Source organism: Schistocerca americana, chromosome 2 (assembly GCF_021461395.2).
Source record: "Schistocerca americana isolate TAMUIC-IGC-003095 chromosome 2, iqSchAmer2.1, whole genome shotgun sequence".
NCBI classification, from domain to species: domain Eukaryota; kingdom Metazoa; phylum Arthropoda; class Insecta; order Orthoptera; family Acrididae; genus Schistocerca; species Schistocerca americana.
Window position 1 is genome coordinate 260164735 of NC_060120.1, and position 24622 is coordinate 260189356.

Here is a 24622-nt window from a genome sequence, read left to right on the forward strand (position 1 = left end):
TACATACAGACTTTATACGCTCTATCCTGGTACCTCTCAGTAATATATATAGCCTAGGAGACATTTCTATTAACAAATGATTTAAAATGATGAAAACAATTAAGGTGTATTTGATCTTCTATGAATAAGTGGAAATGCTGCTGTGTCCACCAGTGAGAATAAATATATGAAAAAGAATCCTTGTTATGTGTGCTGCAGCAAAAAAAAAGAGAAATTTATACATTTATGCCTTCCAGTCTGGCCCAAACTGAGTAATACTATTTCCACAACCACAACTCCATCCCTTAACTCAAAACTACTGACCTCTCAACCTGGACAATATGTCACTTGCGTCATTCCTACTACCAACCCATCACTTGCCATTTGCCATATGGTCACATGTGAGGGTGATCTGTGTGCAAAGCTCACTCCACGCATCCATAAAATATGGTACATCCTGTGGTATCAGTCAATGACTCCATTTGATTAAAATGACAAGGTTTGCCAGATCAAACCATCGGTGGCACTCATTCTTGTGTGCTTGCACTAAGGGCGTTTTTCTATGCAACGGACATCCCCTACCACCAAACAGAGTCGAGTCAAGATGGTGTAAAACTGCAGTCTCCAGGACTGCATATAGCCATGACACGCTGCACAGCTTCATGCTGCACACAAATGCATGGTGCAGAACAACACAGAACAGTGCACACCAGGGCAGAATCACGCAGAATTGAATAGAGTGCTCCTAGGTGCACAGCAATGTTGCAGTGTGCCCGTGTCATAAAAATGGAAAATGACTAATGCTGACCAAACATAGCCGCACACAAGTGAACCATTTCCTTGGATATAATGCCACTGTGTGGAACTTCTTCCCTGTTGTGTAGCGCGGCACGGTTTGTGTACATACCAGATGTGCCCGACTGTGCCGTACCTCTATCCTCCATTTTGAGCGGTACACCTAAGCGTGGTGCAGCCGGTGTGGATGCAGCTATAGAAGGCAAGTGCAGCAAGCTCCAGTGAATTCATGTGTATATGTGCTAAGTATTTATTTGCTACAATCTGGCCACTTTCCAAGGACTACTACTGTGCCCATGGGCTATGGGCTTGTTACAATTTGCTATATTGATTGATTTCTGCTTGCTGTTCACCATTGATTACACGCGGGGTTTGTTCCATATATTAGACTTGTTCTTTGTGTAACTGTTCTTGTGTTCAATGAGACATGTAGCATCTCTCTACATGTACAATTTTAACCCCATCGCTGGTTTAGTCATACAGTCATGCATGCATGACCACCTGCAAAGTTTTATCAAATGCCATCCCCTGGAACTGCTGCACGGGTTTTTGTGTGTCTGCTAAGCAGCTGTTGTACACATTAATATCAAGCATTTTTATTATAGGGTACATAATTTTCAGTAAGACTGACATGTTCGCTAAATAAATATAAACACTTGTTATGAGAAAACTAAATGAACTACTGTAATTTGTTGAATCATATTTATGCATATATAGTCACTTCTCTTAGATATAGCATACTTTGATTAGTATTTTCATTGTTTTTTCAATCTTTCAAAAATAAAGAACATTTCTCATGCAATTTCTTTCTTCCACATTACATTACTCAAAATTATGCATCTCACTTTGTTTTATGGAAAACAGCAAATTTCTACTTTCTTCCCCTATTTTGTTTCGATTCACAATATGGACTTACCCTAAAATAACAGAGAGTTTGTGTAGCCTATTGTTAATCTTTGAGTAGTTAGTTTTTTTAAAGCAATTCTGGGCCCTGGACTTCAGACAAATGTCTCATTGTGTTATTCAGTCTTGTCAAAGTCTGAAGTTCGTGGGGTAAAGTTAAGAAAAAAATGTGTAAAGTGAAGCAGAGTATCAAAGTAAAATTATGACAGTTTGTGTCTCAATATGGTGAGAAAGTATTTTTGATTGATGGTAAAATACTGTACTTTAAACTGTGTGACATAAGATTAAATGTAGAGAAGACATTTAAATTTTTGTTCTCTGAATTATCAAAAATACCTAAATTTTCCAGTTTTTTATTGATCACATCAGTAAATAGTAACAAAACAACAGTGAACTTTTTCAGATTCTAATTTTATTTTTGTCACCATTTTACAAAAATGAGACTTTTGAGTACTGTCTGGACCTCCAGTGGTTTACTGACCAACAGTTCCCATTAGATCACTTTTTAAAAGTAATAAATCAAAATGTGTTAGAATTGAACATTAGGAAGGTAATTGCATAGCTGGTAAATGGAATTTAGCAAAAACATCTTTATTTTTATGGTAGCAGAGGGACACACTACAAAGTAAACATTTTGAATTTGGTCTAGACTGTAGCTTTATTGCATTACGTACTTCACATCTTCCCCCATTTGCTGCAAAAGTGAGAAAATGTACACCTTTCTTTCCTAGTTGTACATCTTTTGGGACTCATTTATTCCTTTTATTGCTTTCTGACAGAACTTGCCTTGTAGCTCTGGGACTAACAAGCTTTGTATTCGTGCGATTCATCAATCCCTAAGTAATGTTACTTCTAAACTCCAGAAGTGGAATCTTCCATATAGCTCACCACACATTTCATTTCATAAACACTTACGAAAACTTTCTGGATCTTCTTCCCAGCCCATACGCAGATCAAAGTCTGTCAGCATGATTCATACCTCTCACATTACAACTGCAGTCTTTTATTAGAGAAGTGCAGTGAATGTTGATGTTAGTGCCACAATTCTGTTTTCTGGTCATAAATACTACCTCTGTTATGGTAACTGGAAATCTAGCACACAATTCTGTTGTCTTTCCACAGAAACACCACAACCGCAGAAGATGGCATCCTAAATCCAAAGTAACTTCTTTTTAGTCTCTTAAAAGGTGCCCTGCTAGGAAACTTTTTTCTATTTATCTTCTTCAAGCCGCAAGCAAATGTTTTCCGTACTTCTAGCCTGCGAGACCACCAGGCCTGACACTAGAAAGTTTTCACAGTGAGAAAGTACCACAGTCAGCACCCTTACAGGAACTCAACTGCTGGTCAGAACCTTACTTTACTATCAATAATTAGGTTAATGTTAAATAAAGGACTGTTTTCCTGATGGACAATGCTAGCACAACAAGAGCAGAGTCATAGTGGATTTATTTTGATTTGTTCAAGCTGGAACCTAATGTCATCCACTAAACATACATGAAAGTGGTCCCCCAGGATGAAGTAGCAAGGCTGTGGGGTGCAATGATTATCTCTGGACACACTCTTACTCTTTCATACCTATTCATATCCAACTATAGTCAGCACAGCTCTAGAAAGATACCATCCTAATCCTTCCTTATATCCTCCTACAGGTATGACCCTGATAACAGTCTCATGAAAGATCATCTTCCTTGGTTGTGCACAGCAAACATAACACCTTGATGCACGTAAAAGCAATACAGCTGCGGTACCTGTCTCTTCATTTCTTCTGTTTCCAATGTTTATTTTCTTCGTCTGTCTTAAACATAATTAATCTTTTTCAGTCGGAGGACTGACACTCATCACTTCCGGGTTACCCACACTAATAGATAGCTCGCGAAGTGTGTTCGTTAAATCAAAATTAGGCTCACAAACTTCGCTCGCTGCGAGGGGCATTGTAACGTCCCCACAGAAAATACCCTCTACCACGCACCAATTAATCATTGTCAATCAAACCATCCACATTCATTCACTTTGGAAAAGTATCTGATCTGATTTTCTCGTAACATATGCGGCGACAGCTAGACGACGCCAAAATATCTTCTAGCGCGTTTATTCTTTGAAATAACAGAATGCATATATGCATTCTCCATGGTTGTTAGAGTGGTAACTAGGACAGCTTCTGGAGTGGGGGATTGAGGGATTGACGTATTTCTGAGAGATACATATTCTGATTTTCTTCTCGCTAAATCGAGCGAATTAACTTGTGTGCCACTAGCGGTTTGTTTGAGTAGAAAGAGAGTGTAAACGGAAAATAATTAAGACGTGGAATCACTGGAGATCTGGACATGTAATGGAGATGGATTTAATACACAGTTTCCTTCATAAATAAGGTTTGTGACTTTTTGTTCCGGAGTGAATGAACAAATGAGTTTTTTTCTGAACCATTTGATGATCACGTTGGCCCTGTAATTAGTGGGGAAGTTGCAGCTGTGTCAAAGAGAGCCTGCAATCACTGAGTCTGTGTTAAATCGTCCAAAAAGGCTTCGTACACATCTGGAATTCGCAATCTTTTGTAAAAGGAACAAATTGTCCACACGATTGATTCTCCCGACTGAATACAGTGTTTAACAGTAATAATAAATGTAAAGATCTTTTACAGCAAGCCAGCCGCTGATTACCAAGACGAAGGACTCCACCAAAGATCCTATTTGGCTGATTTCACGTAATAAAATATTACAATAAAAACTGTAGATAGATAAAGGAGAGAAAGAGAGAGAGCGAATGAAAATAGAGATAATATTAATAATCCTCCATTAGTATAACTTTTCGCCTGTCGTATCACGGATCAGCCAAGACGCGGGAGGCCCTTACATTACTGTATAGATTTATGTGTGAAGGTGAAAGGGTCTTAAAGACAACAGATACACGTCTATACAGACAAGACATTACACAAAGTTAGCGGCTAACTGCATTCATCATCTATTCATAGAGGAAGATACAACTTAATATTATTAGCTTGTTAAATGCTAACACTCAAGCAACACTGCATGAAATAATCACAGAAATCAATGTTGGCCATACGACAAATGTATTTGTTAGGACAATGCGGCAAAATTTGGCATTAATGGGCTATGGCACCAGACTACCAAAGCAAGTGCCTTTGCTAACAGCACTTCATTGCCTGTACTCTGGGGTCGCGACCATATTGGTTGGACCTTAGATGACTGGAAAACCATGGCCTGGTCAGGTGAGTCCCAATTTCAGTTGGTAAGAGCAGGTGGTAGGGTTCAAAAGTGGTGCAGACCCCATAATGCCAGGGACCCGTCGTTGGTTGGATCATTAATATGACCAAACTACAAGGCCATCAGTTCTTTTTCCTCTAACAGACAGGTCTACATGACTGTAGATAAGTCACAGCCTAATGTTTAAGACACAGCCTACTGCGTAAAACCCAGGGGAAGAACCCCCACATTTATGAAAGGTCAAAGAACGTGAGATAAGGGACAAAACAAAGAAAGGGGGACAGAAGAACAAAGGCAGGCAAGGAGCCCCATGTAGAGTGCAGCCAGAAGCCCCTGATAGCAGTGTGCAATGAGGGGATATACAATCCCAGCCCCCACCACTTGCCAGAGTTACCCCACTCAGAAATTGCCTAGGAAAAACTAGCATCAGGAACAAGGCAAGATAAGTACAGAGAGACGAAAGATGAACGAGTTTAACAAACCACACAAGGGGGGGGAAGAAGAGCAAAAGAATAGGTAGGGTGACCACCAGGCTGGAACACCAAACCCAGACAGCCACAGTCCAGTCTGGGCAGAGGAGGCAACAGAGTGTTCTGTCAACTCCTCAATGCGCCGATAAGGTTAAGTGGCCATCCCTTAAAGGGAGTGGTAAAAGCCCCCTTCACGAATAAAACATATAAAACTAAGTCAGCTGGTGAGGCATCAGCTCGTAACACGAGGGAGATTAGAAGTCCGGCACAGGGTGGCTATTTTGGGACAGTCCAGCAAAATGTGGACCACCGTCAAATGAGAACCACAATGACGGGGAACAGTTTGTTAACAGCACAATGTGCAAGCTGGTGGTGGCTCCATAATGGTGTGAGCTGCGTTTACACAGAATGGACTGCGTCCTCTGGTCCAACTGAACCATCATTGACTGGAAATTGTTATGTTCAGCTCCTTGGACACCATTTGCAGCCATTCAATGATGGAATTTTTATGGAAGACAATGTGCCTTGTACTGGACCACAATTGTTCGTAACTGATTTTAAGAAAATGCTGGACTATTCGAGTGAATGATTTGGCCACCCAGATTTCCCAACACGAGTTCCATCAAATATTTACGGGACATAAGTGAGAGATCAATTCATGCACAAAATCATGGACGGGCAACACTTACGCAATTATGGGCCACTATAGTGCAGGGGACTTTCAACAACTTGTTCGGTCCACACCACATTGAGTTGCTGCACTACATCGGGCAAAAGGATGTCCGATACAATATTAGGAGATATCCCCTGACTTTTGCCACCTCAGTGTATTTGTCATGCATTATGGGCATTGTTATTAGAATCTGAATAGTTTATTGGCAACCAATTTCATTGGAATATATGTACTGTCAAAATGTAGTTAAAATGTCTGACTCCTCTAAGAGGTGTTTACATACATTGGTTGCTTTAGCTCCTAATAAAGTGTAAGAGAAATGGTTAGGGAACTAAAATATGAATCCTTTGAAAAATGGTGATGACTTCCGTGAATTGGTGGGTAAATTTAGAGAACCTCTCTCTAAAGCCTTTGCGACCATTCTTCTGCAACTGTCACGTTCTAGCATATGGATCACGAGGATAAGATGAGAGAGATTAGGGCACATACAGAACCATATAGGCTACCATTTTTTCCTTTCTCAATCTGTGATGTTTCCTCTGCCACATACAGTACAGTGATCGGTGAAGTATACATGTAGATGACCAGGTGGGATCATCATGATCTTACTATGTTTTCTTTAGACACTTCCATTAACACTCAAGTATTTGACATCCACTGCTGGATAAAGATGCCCTCTACAAATTTCACGCCTTATGGTCTTCAACTATACGCATCTTCCATGTGGTTTTCTTTTGTACCTCTTCTTAGTTCTTGGTATCCACAGAAAAAAATTCCTTGGCTCATTAACCATCAAATTATTTGCATATGTGTTTTATCCATTCCCATTTTCTTTTCATTAAAGTCATAATTACATCTTCAACCCAATTTGTTCCCCGGACTATCTGCTGTCCTGCCTCTCCAACCAATTCCTAGCACCTATCTTACCACCGTTTGTTACGGTACCATTACTTTTTGAATGATTTTAGAAACTTATGCAGCTTAATTATAACTGAAAACTGGTGATACATACTGACCGTAAAGTTTCCTTTGCAAACACACTGGAAATGTGGCTTAGACTACCACATTTATACATTCAAGTTATATATATTATTCTGTAAACCATTTTTGAATGACAATTGAGGAAAAACCTTCCTTTTGTTTGGTCACAAAGGAGTGCAACAATACAAAGGACAAAAGCTGACAAACCCTGTTTTTCAAATGCTATGTTAGCGTAACAACCACTCACAGAATGCTCCAGGTTCCAGCGGAATTATATGTCCTTTATTCTTGATGTTCTTGTACAACAAAAATCCCAAAGTTGAACAAGTCATACAGTTTAAAAACATACCTTACAATTCCATTTTCCATTGGATAATTTACTTCCAGCATGGATCGGAGTTTGCTTGCTTCATCTCCGACCATTAAGTCCTGTTCATTAAATAACATCAATTATTAGGCAAAATGAAGCAAATGTACAATACAGGAGAGAGAATACATGCTCTCAGTGATTACTAAGATGAAAAATTAAGACTTTAGTCAGAAAATATATGTTCAAACTACATGCACAGCACAGTTTTCTAAATTGATATGCAGTATACAACCCCATCTCCAGAGCTATTCAGTAATACTGTACTACAAAAACTGGAATGCCCATGCAGAGTGTGTATAATAGCATACTTCATCTTACTTTCTACAATATAGATGTGATGTAGTTTTTACATATGTGACAATAGTACAGTTACTGACACATGCAGATGAAAAATCAAATATGGCAAAAAGCAACAAAAATCAAAATAAGGCATTTATTACTAATGAATAATAAAATTTCTTCATATTTCTGTCTGATAAAGTAGGAAATATAGCATCTACACATTTCATAAGCACCCACCCCCAACCCATTATTTTCAGAATTGCTTGGATGTGTCTCATACCTTGCAAGCCTGTTCAAATATTACATTTTTTTTTTTTTTTTTTTGCTAAAATGATCTGCATTATGTATATGGTATACTGGTTTTCATCTGCAAAGACATAAAAGTAGGCAAAAGCCTACCTTCTAAGAAGCAACAGCATCTCATGTCTGTCAAACATAAGAACCCTCTTTCCCAATTACTCCACGATATAACAGAGTCAACATACTTTTGTTTTACAATGTCATTAAACTAATATAACAGTTTACATTTGCATGAGAAAAATTTACTGCCGTGTATTCCATTTCACACTTGACCTTCTCCATATCGCACAAAAATATATCAGAATCTTTCGAATCTCAGATACACCGGGGTGATGAGATATCACCAATGGAATAAGCGGAGTAAAGTAAGTTACAGTATAGGAGTGATGAGAAATCAGGTCTGAGAAAAGGAAAGGTGGAATGTAAGGGCACAGAGTGTAATAACTTAAATGATTGAGATGGGAAAAGGAAGGGAGGACACAGAACGTCAATTTAGTGAGCAATAAATGTAACAAAATCTGAAAAACACTTTGTAACTTAGTACTTTAATGTCTCTCTGAACGGAAATGAGCATATGGACAATTAGTCTATGAACACTTTAGGCACCAAGCGCACACAACTGTTGGTGACGAAAGGAGTGGAAATACGTAGTAACAGAATGAACACCATTTCAGTAAATTTTATTGACATGACAGTAAAAATTATGAGGAAAGCAGATGTATCAACTCTGGATCACTGTACAGTTATTTCGCGCATTGAAACCAGAATGAGTTCTAAAAATTAATTCACACCACAGCATGAAATACTTGCATGTACCCTGTAATTGCTTCAAGCCAATACTCTCCACATTTGTCTTGATAGCACATGGAACAGCCGCTTCACTGTAATTTTGACACCATCTGTTCATTATAGGTACAAATCTAAGAGTGTCACATCTGCATCGTTATGTTAATATAATCTTTGACAAAAGCTGTTTGCATTGTTCTTATGCTAGTATTGCTTGAAACAGCTTAAGTGTTTCAGAATATCTAACAAATTTGAGATTTATGGTTTGCAGGGGAGGGGGGGGGGGGGGGGGGCGTGGGGGATGGGCAGGCGAGGTAGGGAGGTAGGTGGGACGTAGTCTCCACTTTCTGCACCATCTTCTTCAGAATACTTGGAATGTGCTCTTTCATTGTGACTGCCTGTTTTCGCAAAAATACAGTGTCATGTCTCTTTTTGCTGAAGATAGCTCCAAGGAAGTAAATACTGACAAGGAGCCTAGCTCTAGTTACTTTGCTGTCATTTGTGGCTACAATTACCAGAAAATTTGCATTCTGCTAATGGTTCAGGAAATAGGAAGTAATTCAGTAAAAACTGAGAAAAGGGCATGAAATATTTCAGTATTTCAAACAATGTCTGTGCTTGGAAACAAGCACCCCAATTCAAGTAGAAACCTAGACAAAGCTTTGTGTTTATATTTACAAATCTGGTGCTGTAAATGGATGACAAAGTTAACTTCCAATCATATATTTTCAGGCAAATACAATAGATGTCACAAGGAGTAGGAGCTGCAGTCAGGTAGATTCCAACTTCTTCACACGAACAGTGGTTTTGTACATGTTCACCTTTGTTTTGTATCAGGCTACTCCAATGGAACCAGAAATGTAAGTATGGCAACTAAAAGTAATGTAAGATAACATCTAAAATCTGACATCATTATACCAGGTGATCAAAAAGTCACTATAAATTTGAAAACTGAATAAATCATGGAATAATGTAGATAGAGAGGTACAAATTGACACACATGCTTAGAATGACATGGTGTTTTATTAGAACCAAAAAAATACAAAAGTTCAAAAAATGTCCGACATGGCACTTCATCTGATCAGAAAGCAATAACTAGCTTAACAAAGTAAGACAAAGGAAAGATGATGTTCTTTACTGGAAATGCTCAATATGTCCACCATCATTCCTCAACAATAGCTGTAGTCTAGGACTAATGTTGTGGACAGCACTGTAAAGCATGTCCCGAGTTATGGTGAGGCACTGGCGTCGGATGTTGTCTTTCAGCATCCCTAGAGATGTCGGTCGATCACGATACACTTGCAACTTCAGGTAACCCCAAAGCCAATAATCGCACGGACTGAGGTCTGAGGACCTGGGAGGCCAAGCATGACAAAAGTGGTGGCTGAGCACACAATCATCACCAAACAACGTGCGCAAGACATCCTTCACGCGTATAGCATTATGGGGTGGAGTGCCATCCTGCATAAGCATCGTACGTTCCAGCAGGTGTTTATCAGCCAGGCTGGGGATGATGCGATTCTGTAACATACCAGCGTACCTATCACCCGTCACGGTAGCAGTTACAAAACCAGAACCACACATTTCCTCGAAGAAAAAAGGCCCGATAACGGTAGATGTGGTAAATCCAACCCATACCGTGACTTTCTCGTCGTGCAATGGAGTTTCCACGACAGTTCTAGGATTTTCGGTAGCCCAAATTCTGCAGTTGTGGGCGCTGACAGACCCTCGGAGCATGAAATGAGCTTCGTCGGTCCACAACAAGTCACTCAACCAATCGTCATCTTCCGCCATCTTTTGAAACGCCCACACCGCAAATGCCCTCTGCTTCACTAAATCGCCAGGTAACAGTTCATGATGCCGATGGATTTTGTACAGATAGCATTGGAGGGTACACCTAAGTGCAAACCAAAAAAACAGTAGTGTATGGAATGCCGGTGCGACGTGCAACTGCATGAGCGCTGACTTCCCCGTGCATAGACGAACCCGCTACAGTCTCCATTTCTTCCTGAACTGTCTCAGCAGCATTACGTCTTGTGCTCGGTTGGCCACTACAGGGTCTATCATCTAAACAACCCGTGGCTTCGAACTTCGAAATCATTCTCGCCGCAGCTGCAATTGTAATGGACCTTTACCCGTTTGAATCCCCTTCCTATGGTGATAGGATCATAACGCTGCACTAGCACATTCCCCAATCTGATAATACAGCTTCACTAAAAGCTGCCTCTTCAGGTAACGTCAACATGCCGCGAACTTTTTTTTTTTTTTTTTGGTTCTAATAAAACCCCATGTCATTCCAAGCATGTGTGTCAATTTTCATCTCTCTATCTACATTATTCCGTGGTTTATTAAGTTTTCAAATTTATACTGACTTTTTGATCACCCGCTACATCAGAAAAGGAAAGCAGAGGAAAAAAAAAAGAGGCAGCCAGAAACAGTAAATGACTCTTACAAAGGCAAATGTGGTATTATAAGTTATAGTTAAATTAATTAACTTGATATTCACCTATAAGTAATTTTGCACAACAAAGCACACATCTACATTCCAAGGGTATGATGACAGTATTACATACTTACGGGTACATGAGCAAACTCCTATGCAGCAGTAAATAAAAAGATTACAAACTGTCATAAGAATTAAATGGGTGTAAATGAATGATTTCGTGTGTGCAGTACAAAAGACAAATTGCTGATATTGTGACCACAATATTAGAAATAAAGCAATATCTGTTTTCAGAAAATCTGTCAGGAACAGATCATAGCATGTAAGATTAGACAAGATATAGATTACACAAAACTCAAAATAAACCGCAAAAAAATTATTTCTCAACAATCACTTACGAAATGTTTCTCGGTTTGGCTGATTTTCAATCAAAGAGTCATTCACAGATTACTATCACTGAGAAAGAATTACAACATGGGGCTGTGCAGTAATGGTAAGTACAAATTTCACAGTTTCTATGATAGCATACCTAAGTGACATCCAAATGACCAAATCTTATTTGTGAAAGTGGACAACCTCATTTTAATAATTCACATTACTGCAAAGCAATGCTGAGCTGCAAACATACATCTTCAGACAACTGACAAGAAAATTTGATAGCTAATCAAGAAAAGCAGCACGACTTACAATGTGACAAACGATTATTTTTTAAAAATGTGTATAGCCCTACATCAAAAATGCATAATAAAGATGTACAGAGACATAGCACTTCAAACTGGTGGCAAATATGAACAACAACTGTCAATGACAACTACAATCAATATTGATGATGTTAAAACTTACAATTAGGAAATTAAAGTTTACAATGAGTAAGGATACTTACGGTAAATATTTATATCTGTGGTTAATAACACTAAAACAATTGAAAGACATCATGAGTCTGAAAGCATCCTCCGCTAAGAGACGAAGAAAAGCAGTGTCAAAAGTTGCCAAGAATGTCACCCTGTGGCTCACTGCACTGCAAACTGTCATTTTCGACCATGACATGTGTAGTAATCAATGTCCCACAGAAAAGGGTGATTTCACTGATGTCCTTTATAACACCCTCCTGAGGCCTCTGCATGTCAATTCTGAGTGGCAGTGCACTGGAAACGTTTTCCTTCACCACACATAAGAAAACTGTGTTTTCAATGCTGGGCATCACAAGTCTGACCTCCATCGCAGAAGCATCACAAGAAGGGGTGAAATGTGGACAAGAGAGTATGATGGCTTTCCCTTAGTGTGGCAGAATGGCGGTGAAATTATACTATCTTACACATCACATGAACTTCCGAGCTCTGACCTTTTTTCTGCATGTGTTGACACTTTGCTGTGTAGAGTGTCACCGAGACTCAGGGTGAAGCTCCACGGCACCATGCTTTTGCATTACTACCGCAAAAGGTTGTAGCCATCTTTGAAACAGATGTCAAACTTTTTCTATGTTGCAACAGGAGACAATTACGGGGGTTTCGAGGAAGCGACCATTTAACTGTGTTGCACAGTGTGTTTTGATATAAATAAAATTCACAAAAAAACAATTTTTTTTAATGCACCTAATGTATCACTGTTATGAGTGCAAATTTATCAGCATAAGCAAAGTGTAGTTGTTACTTTTAGTGTTAAAACGGATTTTCATGTCTCAATATTTGGTTGTCTGCCTCCAAACTGTTCTTTGCTTTATAAACAACATCAAAGATATCGCCAGCAGCATTGTTGGAACAACCACTTCAGTGTCCACACTAAGTTATTTGGGGAAACTACATAACTCTATAAGTAAAGTCATCAGATAATGCTTTTTATCTTTTTTTTTTCAAACTGAATCAATCATTAAGTACAGATGCCATTTGGTTTAGCAATATTAGTCATTCCAGGTGCTTATGTATCCAATTTCAAGGTCAGGAGGGAAATTCAATATTGTTCGTCAGCTTTGACAAATAATATTGCATTAATGACTGTTGTGACATCACCTTTTGGAGCGTGTTTTCATATTTTAAGTGTTAGGTGGCAAAACCAATCAATGTGAATGCAAAACACCAGACTGCAGTGACAGACTGATTTAAGTTTAGCACGTTTGACAAAATCGCTACTGGTATCACGTTCCAGTTACCACGTTTAAGACGTTTGTTGCACATTTCCTATGTCACTGGTCAAAGCCAACAATAGTTACAAGCATTTCCCTTATCCCAATTCCCATCTGTGTGTTGCAAAGGATTTGCTATGCCTCTCTCTTCTAACTTTACGTTTCACGTACCTGAAGGCTCTGTGTCACAATGTGAATGAATGAATGGGCACATACTCTGTCCCACTGCTAGTATTTCACAAAAAGGCACAATTCCGAGGATGCCTTAAAATCTAGAATTCCATAATAGGAGTTGATTGTGGCCTTCATTGTGCTTGTTGGGGCAAACCCGTCATGGATTTCCTTTTATAGTACAGTTTTTTTGTTTTGTTTTTGTACATTTGAACAATATGGTCATATCACTTACACACATTTACATCTTTAAAATGTATTATGATGTTAATATGTATCAACAACATAACTAATAACCCAATTCCAGCAAACCAATAATAAATACAGGGCAAGATACTGCAACAAATGTTAAGAGCCCTGTACTTTCCTTCTGATTAATATGCTACATTCAAAGTTTACAATACAACATGTGTGTGTTAAATCAACGCCACTACTATAAATCAAACCCACAAACTGTATTAAGATGCCCATGCATGACAGAATTAATGAGTTACTAGGAATTAACCCACAAATTTATGCAATATGCTTTTGTGAGCTTACAGCAATGATGAGCGCCTTACTTTGACATAAACATCTTCCTGTAATAGAGAAAAAAACAGCTAAGGAGGCTTACAATTTGATATGTGACACAAGATTTTCTCATTTTATCATCCGTCTGTAAAAGTGGCACTAAAAGAGTTATAGCAACAAGTAAAACAAGCAGTCTTGATTAACAAATCCTTTTAAAATTACATAAATCATCAGCAGTGATTAACAAATGCCGGTGAACAATTGCAGCCACAGACTAGTGTCAAAATTTACTAACCAACTTCAGAAAATATCACTTTTATACTCAAGGTCTACATATGGTTTTAACATACTGGAGCCAATTCATTGAAGTGTCTTACGGGTATCATAGCCATCTTCTTATGATTTTCACAGAACTTGCTTGATTCTGTTCTCTTTCATTAAATTTTGCACTTGTTTATCAAACCACACAAATCTGTGTCCATAAACAAACCATCACATTACGTGAACAACTAATTGAGATGCAAACTTTGGAATAGCTTACTACTACTCAATGAAACGATTTTAGCCTACACATTATCATTTGATATATGCTGTTATCTTAGGTTAAAAAGAACAAATTATGGAAATCCACATAGGAATATCATCAATGTAGGAATGGCCAACAGGCTACGGCCAACAGCTCTGTGTGTCTTTTAATCATGCCTGTCTGGGTCTTCTTTACAGTAAGTAGAAATCTACCTTTTCCTACAGTGTTAAAGAACAAATAAGGCTGCATTATTACCACAAACATAAAACGTCAGGCAGTTTGATTCTGACCCTCTGTAATCATCAGATGATTAGCTCCGCTTTGTATGGCACATGTTGAAGTTACTTTTACTCATAAAAAATTTGTCTGCCATAAATATTAAAGAGTGGTTTCTAATACAGTATAGGTTAATACATAAGTGTGGTATCAATGCTAATATCTAAGGTGCATCCCTTAACGTTGCATAAACAAATATAGAAAATAGAATACTTTCTTTGATTAATATCTGAAGAACCATTTTCACAATGCAGGTGACTCACAATGACACAACTATCTAAACCCTACAGTAGTATTTACAATATATCGAGATGCGTATGTACGAATGTATGTTCCAATATCAAACAAGTTTTTGTTGATATGTCTATTGCAAATTGTTTCAGTGCTCTCAACAATAACGAGGGACCTATAAAAAATGACAGTGCTTAACAGAAACAAATGACTGCAAGTGAAATGTAAATATCAAGTTGATTAGTCCATGTTTTACATGAATTATCTGTGTCATATGTTAAGGTATCGCCGGGTTTATGAAATCACGGTTGTATTCAATATAACTGATCGTCATTGGGAAAACATTGTTGTAGTATTAACTACACACCACAATGTCAGTATCACATATTGTCAAAAATTCTTACTCACCTTCACTTCTATGTCACCAATCTTATTTACAGCTCTGATAATTGGCCTTCCAACCATTGATGGGAATATATGAGCAGGAAAATTCGAGCCTGCGTACCCGCATTTAACGAACTGCAAAGAAAAGAAGCAAGGTATTAATCAGGTCAAACTGAGTCGCATCCATTACTTCCCCTTCTTCTACACATGCAAAAGAGTAGCCACAACATACTCCACATACCCATTAGTTAGAAATCAGTGAAAGGAAAACAGTGAAATCAAAACAGTAGGTCTACAAATGAAACACAACAAAATTTCAAAATTTGTAAACTGGCGGAGACAGAGCTTGTATGTCCAGAAAGTAGGCAAAAATCAGGCGAAGTGTAACAGCCTGATAATACATTTGACAACAAGACTGATCCAACCACTGTTTAAAAGGTGTGGTTATGTCCCACAAAATACAATAAAACTTTCGTAACAAAGAACTAGTTTTATGTTTTCCTCTGAAGTTCTTACATACGAACAAGGAATAAAGGCTTCTGAAAATATAAACGAGGATGTAGACTGAGAAACTACTTGTAAGTCTGATACAATTATTTTGCCACATAAACAATACATATTCCAACACAAATAAAACAAACATAAGGGATCCCACCGCATAACAAATGTTTACTGATGTAGTACAACTTTTGTAAACTCATGAGATGACAGTTGTCACTTACGAAGAAGCATATTACGATAAAAACGATGCCCAACAAAATAGCATACATACGTACCCCTGTTCCATTATCGCAAACAATAACTTTTCTGCCCTGACTATCCATTTAAAATATTTAACAACTTCCTAATCCTACACCACACCTCCCCGGCACCTCCCTAAGATACTGATAACCAAACATTAACGTTTCCCGTCAGAGATATTCCACTTACTGCAGCGATTCTTTTTTTAGGAGTTTTCTTCAGCCCTCTGTTTTTTTAGGACAGGAGGAAAACGTCAATGAGACAATAACCGTTATTATAAAAATCTTTAATTATGATAATGGGTAAACATAAAGTAATAATTGCAGGTGACAGTTGTGGTTATATCGTTATTGATGTACACGTAGCGTTGTACCGCAGTGTGGAAACGGAAGAGAAGATGACCCAGATATGACGTGTATCACGGCATCCTTTAATGAGAAGTGTCACTTACAAAACAATGTTTCTAAACATATTCGGTATACTGTAACTTTGTTCTTGAGTTTCTCACAAATGATACAGTTATCTACAAGGAAGTGAAGTCTGAACGAAGGAGCACAAATATTCAGACCTTGATAGGATTTCGAAGTGGTACAAATATTGGCGATTTGCTTGAAATGGTCAGAAATATATAAGTGTGCGCTGCACAAAATGAAGAAACATGGTATTCTATGTGTATAATATCAGTGAGTCACAGCTGGAATCGGTAAACCACTACATTCGAGAAGTGTCTCACCGATATTGAAACCAATTGTAGCTGCCCACAGCGGTAATCATTTACCGTGGTCAATGGCGGTAATCAAAGTTGACACTTGGCGCGGTGGCTGCCGGAACGACTGTAAATGAGAAATGCATTTAAGGTCGCTCACATCAGCCACGGCGCCTGGAGAGCTGTGAAAGTAACGAGAAAATGTGTATCCTTATGTATTTGTTACTACAGACAACAATACTCGTTACAAACGTATCGTTACTCGTTACTTTCGTTACCGACGGTACCGTATAACTCGTATGGAATCCAGTCGCATTCATACGATTGCATTTTGGTACTTTGGTGTATCTTTTTGTACTTGAATCACTTGGAGGCGGGTTTAACAACTGAATAAAAACAAAAACCACTAAATCTAGAATTATTTAATGTGACAGCTAAAGACAATTTGTTGCAAATGCACTAGCAAAAAAATAACGGTGGAATAATCAACATAATATGTAGCCTATACAACAGACAGAAAATGTACAGAGAAATGTCTTACAGAAACCTTTGGTTCAAATTTAAAAATAATTTTTTTTCCATGGGTTTCGGCTTCAGGGAACTCCGCCTATCAGACAATATTTGGCCTGACTTCGAGAATGCTCTTTCTGACGGTACTGAAGTAGCCATGACAGATAAATATTTTTGTGCTAAGCATGACAGCTCAGGACAGAGAAGTGTTCGCGCCTGCCACCATTTTAAAGGACACTCATGCCTACTTAATAACTTTTCTTCCAAATATTGCCTCATTGAAATTATACTGGTAACACCTGATGTCGTAGAACTTGATGTTGCGTTAGCATCAAATTCTTTCCACATTGAATCCTCTTTGCCAAAAGGAATGACCGATACAGACTCGGGCAACTCTGCTTTAAGTGGTGTTCTTGAATGAATATTTGTTTCCAATTCAGTTTCTAATAAGTTTTTGGCGAACTCGTAAGCAGATTCGTCTTTAAAAGCAAGCCTCTTAAATATTGGATCGGTGGCTGTTAGCACCTTTGAAATAGACGCTTGCGTTTGCGAGGTCATTTCTTCTGTAAACTGTTTAAAAGGCTTTAAAATTTTGATAACTTCTAGTAGAGCTAACCATTCAGTTTCAAGGAGACTTTCAACAGGATTGTGAAGAAGTCCAAGCACCTCTTCAAGGAGTTCTTGTAGAATAGAAATCCTTTCCAGCATAACCAGTGTGCTGTTCCACCTAGTTGCAACGTCCATTTTCAGTTTTAAAGACTTTTGTATAATGGTTTCAATGCTCTTAAGTCCAGAACGCACTATTAAATTAAGTGTATGTGCGACACAAGGCAGATGTTCATAGCCCGCCAACCAAATTGCTGATTTCATGTTAGCGGCATTATCTGTAACACACACATATATTTTGCCTTGTACTTCCCACTTACATAATAAATAACATAATTTCATTTTAATATAGTCAGCTGTATGTTGCTCAGGTCATTCAAAACATCCTAATAATGCAGACTTCAGTTCCCAGTTTACGATGTAGTGTACTGTAACTGCTAGATAGGACGTCGTTGCCCGAGAAGTCCAACCATCGGTCGTGATGGAAATGTGAGACGCATTTCCCAGTTCGTCTTTTAGTTTATTTTTCACTCTTACATATTGAGCATCCAGTAATGTTGTGCTTAGTATGTACCTTGATGGTAATTTATAGCCGGGCTCCAAGTACTCAGTTAAAGCTTTGAAACCAGCATTTTCAGTCACAGAAAAAGTTTGCAAATCTTTGAGTAGCATATTGAAAACTAACTCAGTAATTTTTTTTCTCTTGCAACACTTAAGAGGTTTTTGATAAAGGTGGCAATAGTTGTTTGTTGCTGTCGAGGTCGAGGTTTTAATGAAGCGACTTCAGATGCTGATGTAGACGGTACTTGCATTTCAGAAGAAAATTCTCGACCTTCATGGGATCTGGTGAGCTCTAGTTCATTTGGTTAAATTATAATTATTGTCTCGTATGATGATCGATGTTTTTTATAAGGGTTTTTTATGTAGGGCTCCTTTCACGCAATATAAGGTATGGCAAAGATCACATTTTGCCTTATCTTCGGTACCTTCGGTGAAAAAGTTCCACAGTTTGCTTCTTTTCTTGTCCATTGTAAATTGCACTGAAAAGAACAATACAGAACGGTTAAACAATCGTCCTGATTGACACAAGAGTCAGGAAACGAATAAGAACGCCAAGTACTGCTCCTGCATTCTATCTTGAAGGCTTGGCCCGAAATTGGCTCATGGAATTTCAGAAACAATCGGAATATTTCGTGACGACTGTCGCCTGTTTCTCATTGCCGCCAGTGTGACCGATCTTAGTTGTATGACTACATTTGCGAGCCGCGGGACTGTTGTGCTGTGTTTTGCGACATTAACAATTAAAATAATATCGACATTAGTGTAAAACTATCGCATTTGAAAATGACAATCTGTATAATGCGCATTCATGAATCCATTATACCATTGCAGTTACATGGTATAGACGCACTTCCTAGCTTCTAGGTTGGCAGCTCCGATTCCGTGGTGTGTCAACACTCCCTCACCCATGACTTAACTCGCGGCTACCCACACTCGGAGGGGGGGGGGGGGCCAATGGCTTGCGCAGATCGGCGAATATTTCGTCGTTCTGCGCATGACGTCAGCATAGGAGCACGTTGTGTCGAGGCGCCAAAAGAGCTATTTTATCGGTGTTGTTGTTTTGCTTTAGTTTCTGGTGTTCTTGCGGTGCTTTGTAAAAGTTTTGCGTTAAAATGCCCGGGTGTTCTGTAACAGGGTGTCTGTCGTACAGCCGAAAGGCAAAAGGCACGGATATAATTTATCATTCGTTCCCAAAAGACGCTAAAGTGCAGAAGGCCTGGATAATGAAGTGCCACCGAAAAGCTCGCTTCATTGTTGCGACGTCAACTGTTCGTTTGTTGCATTTCACATCCGATGATTATCTACGTGACTTGCGAGCAGAACTTCTCAATCTACCGCGGAAGAAAACACTTAAACCAGACGCAGTGCAGAGTGTAAATATACCAGAAAGTGTTCCCAGTGTTAGTGGAAATTCAGGCCCTGATGACACAGTTTCTCCGAATAGGGCAGACAGGTTGCAGGCAAGAAAGACAATGAAAAATGCAATTGAGCACCTGGCTACTGTGTCTCCGAAAAAAAGAAAAATATACCAGTCAACAGCGACAGATGACTGTGACACTGATAGTAAACAGATCAGCGAACTCTGTAAACGTATAGAAGAATTGGAATACAGGAACCACAGACTGACAGCTATGTGTGCAAACCTCAGGTGTAGTGAGAAGTGTTTGAAACTCAAAGTGAAAGCTTGTGGTGATAAAATAAAATATCAACAAAAGTGTAAAAAGAAGCAAGTGCAGGCGAAAGTGACTCAAATATTAGGCAAATTGTTTCAAAAACACAGATAAACTGCTTGTTGAGTGGAAAGAAACGAGCAAAATGGCAAAGGGAAGATGTTTGTAAAGCGGTTACACTTCGCACCTTGTCTAGGAAGTGTTATTTGTTTTGAAGAAATCAGGTCGGTTTCCCACTTCCAGGACTATCAACACTTAAGAGATGGACGTCACGCTCTTTCAGATGCTTTCCTGATGTGCTGACAGATGTTTTGCAACTAATGAAAGCCCACTCATATGTATTGACAAAAACTGAACGTGTGTGTGTGCTATCATTCGACGAAATGAATGTAGATAGCAATATTACTTACGATACTGTTGAAGATGGTGTTGTAGGGCCACACAGTAACGTGCTATTTGTTATCGTACGTGGTTTGTTTCCTAGATGGAAGCAACCCATTTACTATGCTTTTGACACGCAGATAACATGTGATCGGTTAAACAGTATTATCTGCTCTGTACAAGATGTTGGTTACGATGTTGTTGCGGTAGTGTGCGACCTTGGAACAAAAAATCGATGTGTGTGGAAAGATTTTAATGTGACAGAAACAAATTCCTGCTTTTCCAATCCGCAGTATGAAAGAAACGAATCTGGGTGTTTTCAGATGTTCCGCATTTGTTTAAATTAATGAGGAACCACTTTCAGGATGACGGACTAAAGCTTCCATGTGGGAAAGTTGTTAATAAATCCATTGTAGAAAGACTGCTCGCATTAGATAGGAGTGAAATGAAATTGTGTCCTAAACTGTCACAGCTTCATCTGAGTGTCAAGGGGAGAGAGCGTCAAAGGGTTTATTTGGCAATGCAACTTTTCTCGAGTACCACAGCTAAAGCCATAAAGTACATGATGCCTGAAGAATAGGAAGCAGCAATTTTTTTTCAGTTAGCGAACGACGCATTTGACATTCTGAATGCTCGGAGGTACAATAAGAATGCGTTATCATGTGGTTATGGGATACATGAGGATGTTCAAGAAAGAATATTGAGAGAACTGTATACGTGTGCCGAAAAAATGCGCGTAGGCAATGCAAATCACTTACTCCCATTCCAGAAAGGCATTATGACAACTGTTGGTCATTATTTGCACTGTTTTCAGACCTTCAGCCACTACAAATGACATATATTTTAACTGCAAGATTGAACCAGGATGCACTGGAAAATTTTTTCTCACAGATCAGAGGAATTGGTCATTTTCATTTGAACCCTTCTCCAACAGAAGTAAAATATCGATTACGGCTATTACTGATGGGACACAATGGTCATGACATTCCTCTGTCCAGTGACACATCAGTAGAGGCAGATGAGTGTGACGGATTTTTGATGTCACATCTGTTCACAGGAATTTTACCTCACATGAGCGAAGCACTGCAAATGATAGATGGTGAAAAAGAGCTACGAGATATTAACTTTCCTCTTCAACCTGCACCAGAAGAATCTGCTGTCAAAGAGGGATGTGACTGCTCTGCAGAAGGATTCCGTTACCTGGCTGGCTACATTGCATATCGTGCAAAGAACTGTGACAAGACACTGGGAACGCCGCCTGCTGATATTTTAAGTCCTCCAATAAATGAAAATTATGGTTGGATTGAATTTCTATCTCGCGTTGGGCTTACAGTTCCAACAGATGAGTGGCTACATAAGGTGTCTCAGTTTGAACTAATTTTTAGTGAATTTAATGGATTGGATACTATTTCCAAGGAAAAAAATATAGTGAAAACAATATGCACTGCTGTCCAAACTAAATATCCGGAATTTTCTTCACAAGTTATAAAACTGTATGTCAGAACACGACTTTTCATTCGTATGCGGTTCCTCAATACGAAGCATAAAATGCAGAAAGCAGCAGCAGCACAGAAGCAGAAATCAAGACAGTGGCACTCTTCTTCCACTGCAAACATCTAAACAGGTAAATCAACTGTTTTAAATAATTTCCTGAGAACTTATCGCTGTTATAAGTAATTGCTTGTTCTTAGTAAGAGTCGCTTGCTGCGCTAGCCGCTGCCTCTCTTTGCTCCTACAGTGACGTCACTGCGGCAGCCAATCACAGGCGATTTAGCTTCGGGGCCAACCTCCCTTTTAAATAACCTTGACCCACACTACAGCCACATCCGCCTCTGAAATGAAGTAACAAATAATAAACATCTAAATCATTTAAAATTCGTCAATAATGCGTATATAAATTACTCACCTCACAATAAATATTAACAGAGACTATTCCAAAAACAATATTTCAAATGAAGCTAAATTTACTCAACAAAGCTTGTACAACAAAGCGAAATAGCATCTACTGCACCGATGCGCGAACATATCATCCGAAAACGGCCGAGTAGAACCGAGCGCAAAGCACGGCACGGTAACGAGTAACGAAATTATGAGCAACGATTCGGTACTTCGTGTCGCCGAAGTAAACGTTACTCAGTACCGAATACATGGGGCCATATGAATAAAACTGAAGCACAAGCTTGGAGCAAAAATTAGAAGTAAGAGTATTCACTTGGAAGCAAAAGGTAAGAGCAGAAGCATTAGCTTCTGACTGTAAGAATAACCTTTTGCTTTTCCTCTCTACCTTTTACTTCTAACACAGTAGCGAAAGCTCCTAGCCGCCTGCTTCGTAACCATTGTCAGTGAACCATTGTTGAGCAAAAGCAGGCTTCATCACTGTTTCCTTTGCCGTGCGACTGCATTTCTCTTCATTTTTTTTGCACTGAGTACTGTCACTGATCGACTGAAGATGTCCTCGTCCGATTCAAATGAAAGCTCTGTAAGTGCAGAAAGTATGATGTTGTTTTTAGTCACAGCTTTAGAAAATCATCCTGACTTATTAGAGAAGTCACAACTTCCAGAAGCAAAAAGAAAGAAAGAAGAAGCTATCCTAAATGTTATTCATTTGAAACTAATATCGGCATTAAAACTGACAGAAAACAGTTGCTAAAGAAAGTTAGTAACGTGAAAACGAGACTAAAAAGGATAACGGATAAGAACAGAACAGGAAATAAACCGATTGTTTTAAATGTTTGGGAGAAAAAGTTTTACAGCTTGCTACAAGGAGATGGGAATCCTTCAATGAACCAGATACCAGGTAAGATAAATTATAAGCTCTTGTGATGTTAATATTTATTTATTTTCATTCGGTTAAAAAATTACACACAGTCAGTAAATGTTAAAATGAGTTTTTTTTCCCCCAAATCGTTAACTTTCAGGAGCAGTGACACTATGGGTTGCACCGTCCATATCTACACTATCGCCAGTAGAGCCAGTAGAGCACTCGAAGTCATCTGGTAAGATTGAGTTCTGCTTTTGTTAGTCAAACAAAATTAATTATTGCTACTTATAAAGATACTAGTGGAAATTTGTTTTTCGCGAGAGTAGCGAAATTTTCTTATTACTGTATCGTAAGTGCTACTACTACTATAACTATTATTAGTGGCGCTAGCAGTAATATGATATGTTTGCTATTCAGTTTCATTACGTGTCATGGCTAGAGTTAACTTGGGCCACCAATATTTCGTAACCCTTTTGCGAAGGAAAGTTTCCACTGTTATCTTTGTAAAGTAAATCTTCATAAAAATGCAAACACGCATTAAGTTCTACCCTTGTATACATCTCTGCCATACATATGTGTTTCTAGGCACAGATGTTACACCTCGTGCTGGCCCACCATCCTCTTCGCCTAGAGCAAGTCGATATGCCAGGCCACCACCTTTGAAGAAAGGAGCATTGCCAGAAACAGACGGACGAAGATGCTCAGTAGCACAGAATTACATAGGCTGGTGCTGCTGGAGCAACTGAAGCTCACTCGACTGCAAATGGAAAAAGAAGCTATGTTAATGAACTTTCTTAATATAAAGATGAATAATGTAAACAATTTGCAACAGGAGGAAAATGAAAATAGTTTTAATGTATATACCGTTCTGTAGACTGTGTTATTCCTTTTGTTGTAGACGATCAGTAGTTTTGTATCTTTTCATAAATAAAAAATTCAAAATCCTGCATTTTGTATTAGAGCTGCAATTTCTTGTCTTCTTTGACGTCCTCCCCGAAGAATATCCGCTTCAGTTAAAGGCTCCTCCTCCTCATTATCGTCATCTTCATGTAAATCCTGTGCCTTGTCTTTAAAGTCTTCATCTTGTAGATGTTTCGCAACATTATGCAGCATAAAGCAGCAACCTATTATTGTTGGAACAATTGGTAAGGCAGCTCTACACATATACTGCAAAACAGGAAACCGCCTCTTCAACTGACCAAAGCAACGCTCTATCACAACTCTATCTTTTTTTAAAAGGTTATTGAAAGACTTGTGACTGTCCTC

At 38.7% G+C, this 24622-nt stretch overlaps 1 protein-coding gene across 3 annotated transcripts in view; it reads right to left on the reverse strand.

Moving 5' to 3' along the window:
* LOC124595649 (actin-related protein 2-B) overlaps positions 1 to 16329 on the reverse strand; it is a 66444-nt gene extending 50115 nt beyond the window's left edge. Inside the window, exons 1-4 of one of the 3 annotated variants that reach the window (XM_047134488.1) lie at positions 16197 to 16329; positions 15445 to 15555; positions 11338 to 11355; positions 7372 to 7451 (exon numbers count right to left, since the gene is read on the reverse strand). In XM_047134488.1, the coding sequence (XP_046990444.1) occupies positions 7372 to 7451; positions 11338 to 11355; positions 15445 to 15555; positions 16197 to 16244 (257 nt within the window). In that variant the 5' untranslated portion in view covers positions 16245 to 16329. Of the gene's footprint in view, positions 1 to 7371; positions 7452 to 11337; positions 11356 to 14053; positions 14072 to 15444; positions 15556 to 16196 lie in introns of all 3 variants that reach the window. The other 2 variants (XM_047134487.1, XM_047134489.1) reach the window with 2 other exon arrangements.
* Positions 16330 to 24622: the final 8293 nt, after the last annotated feature.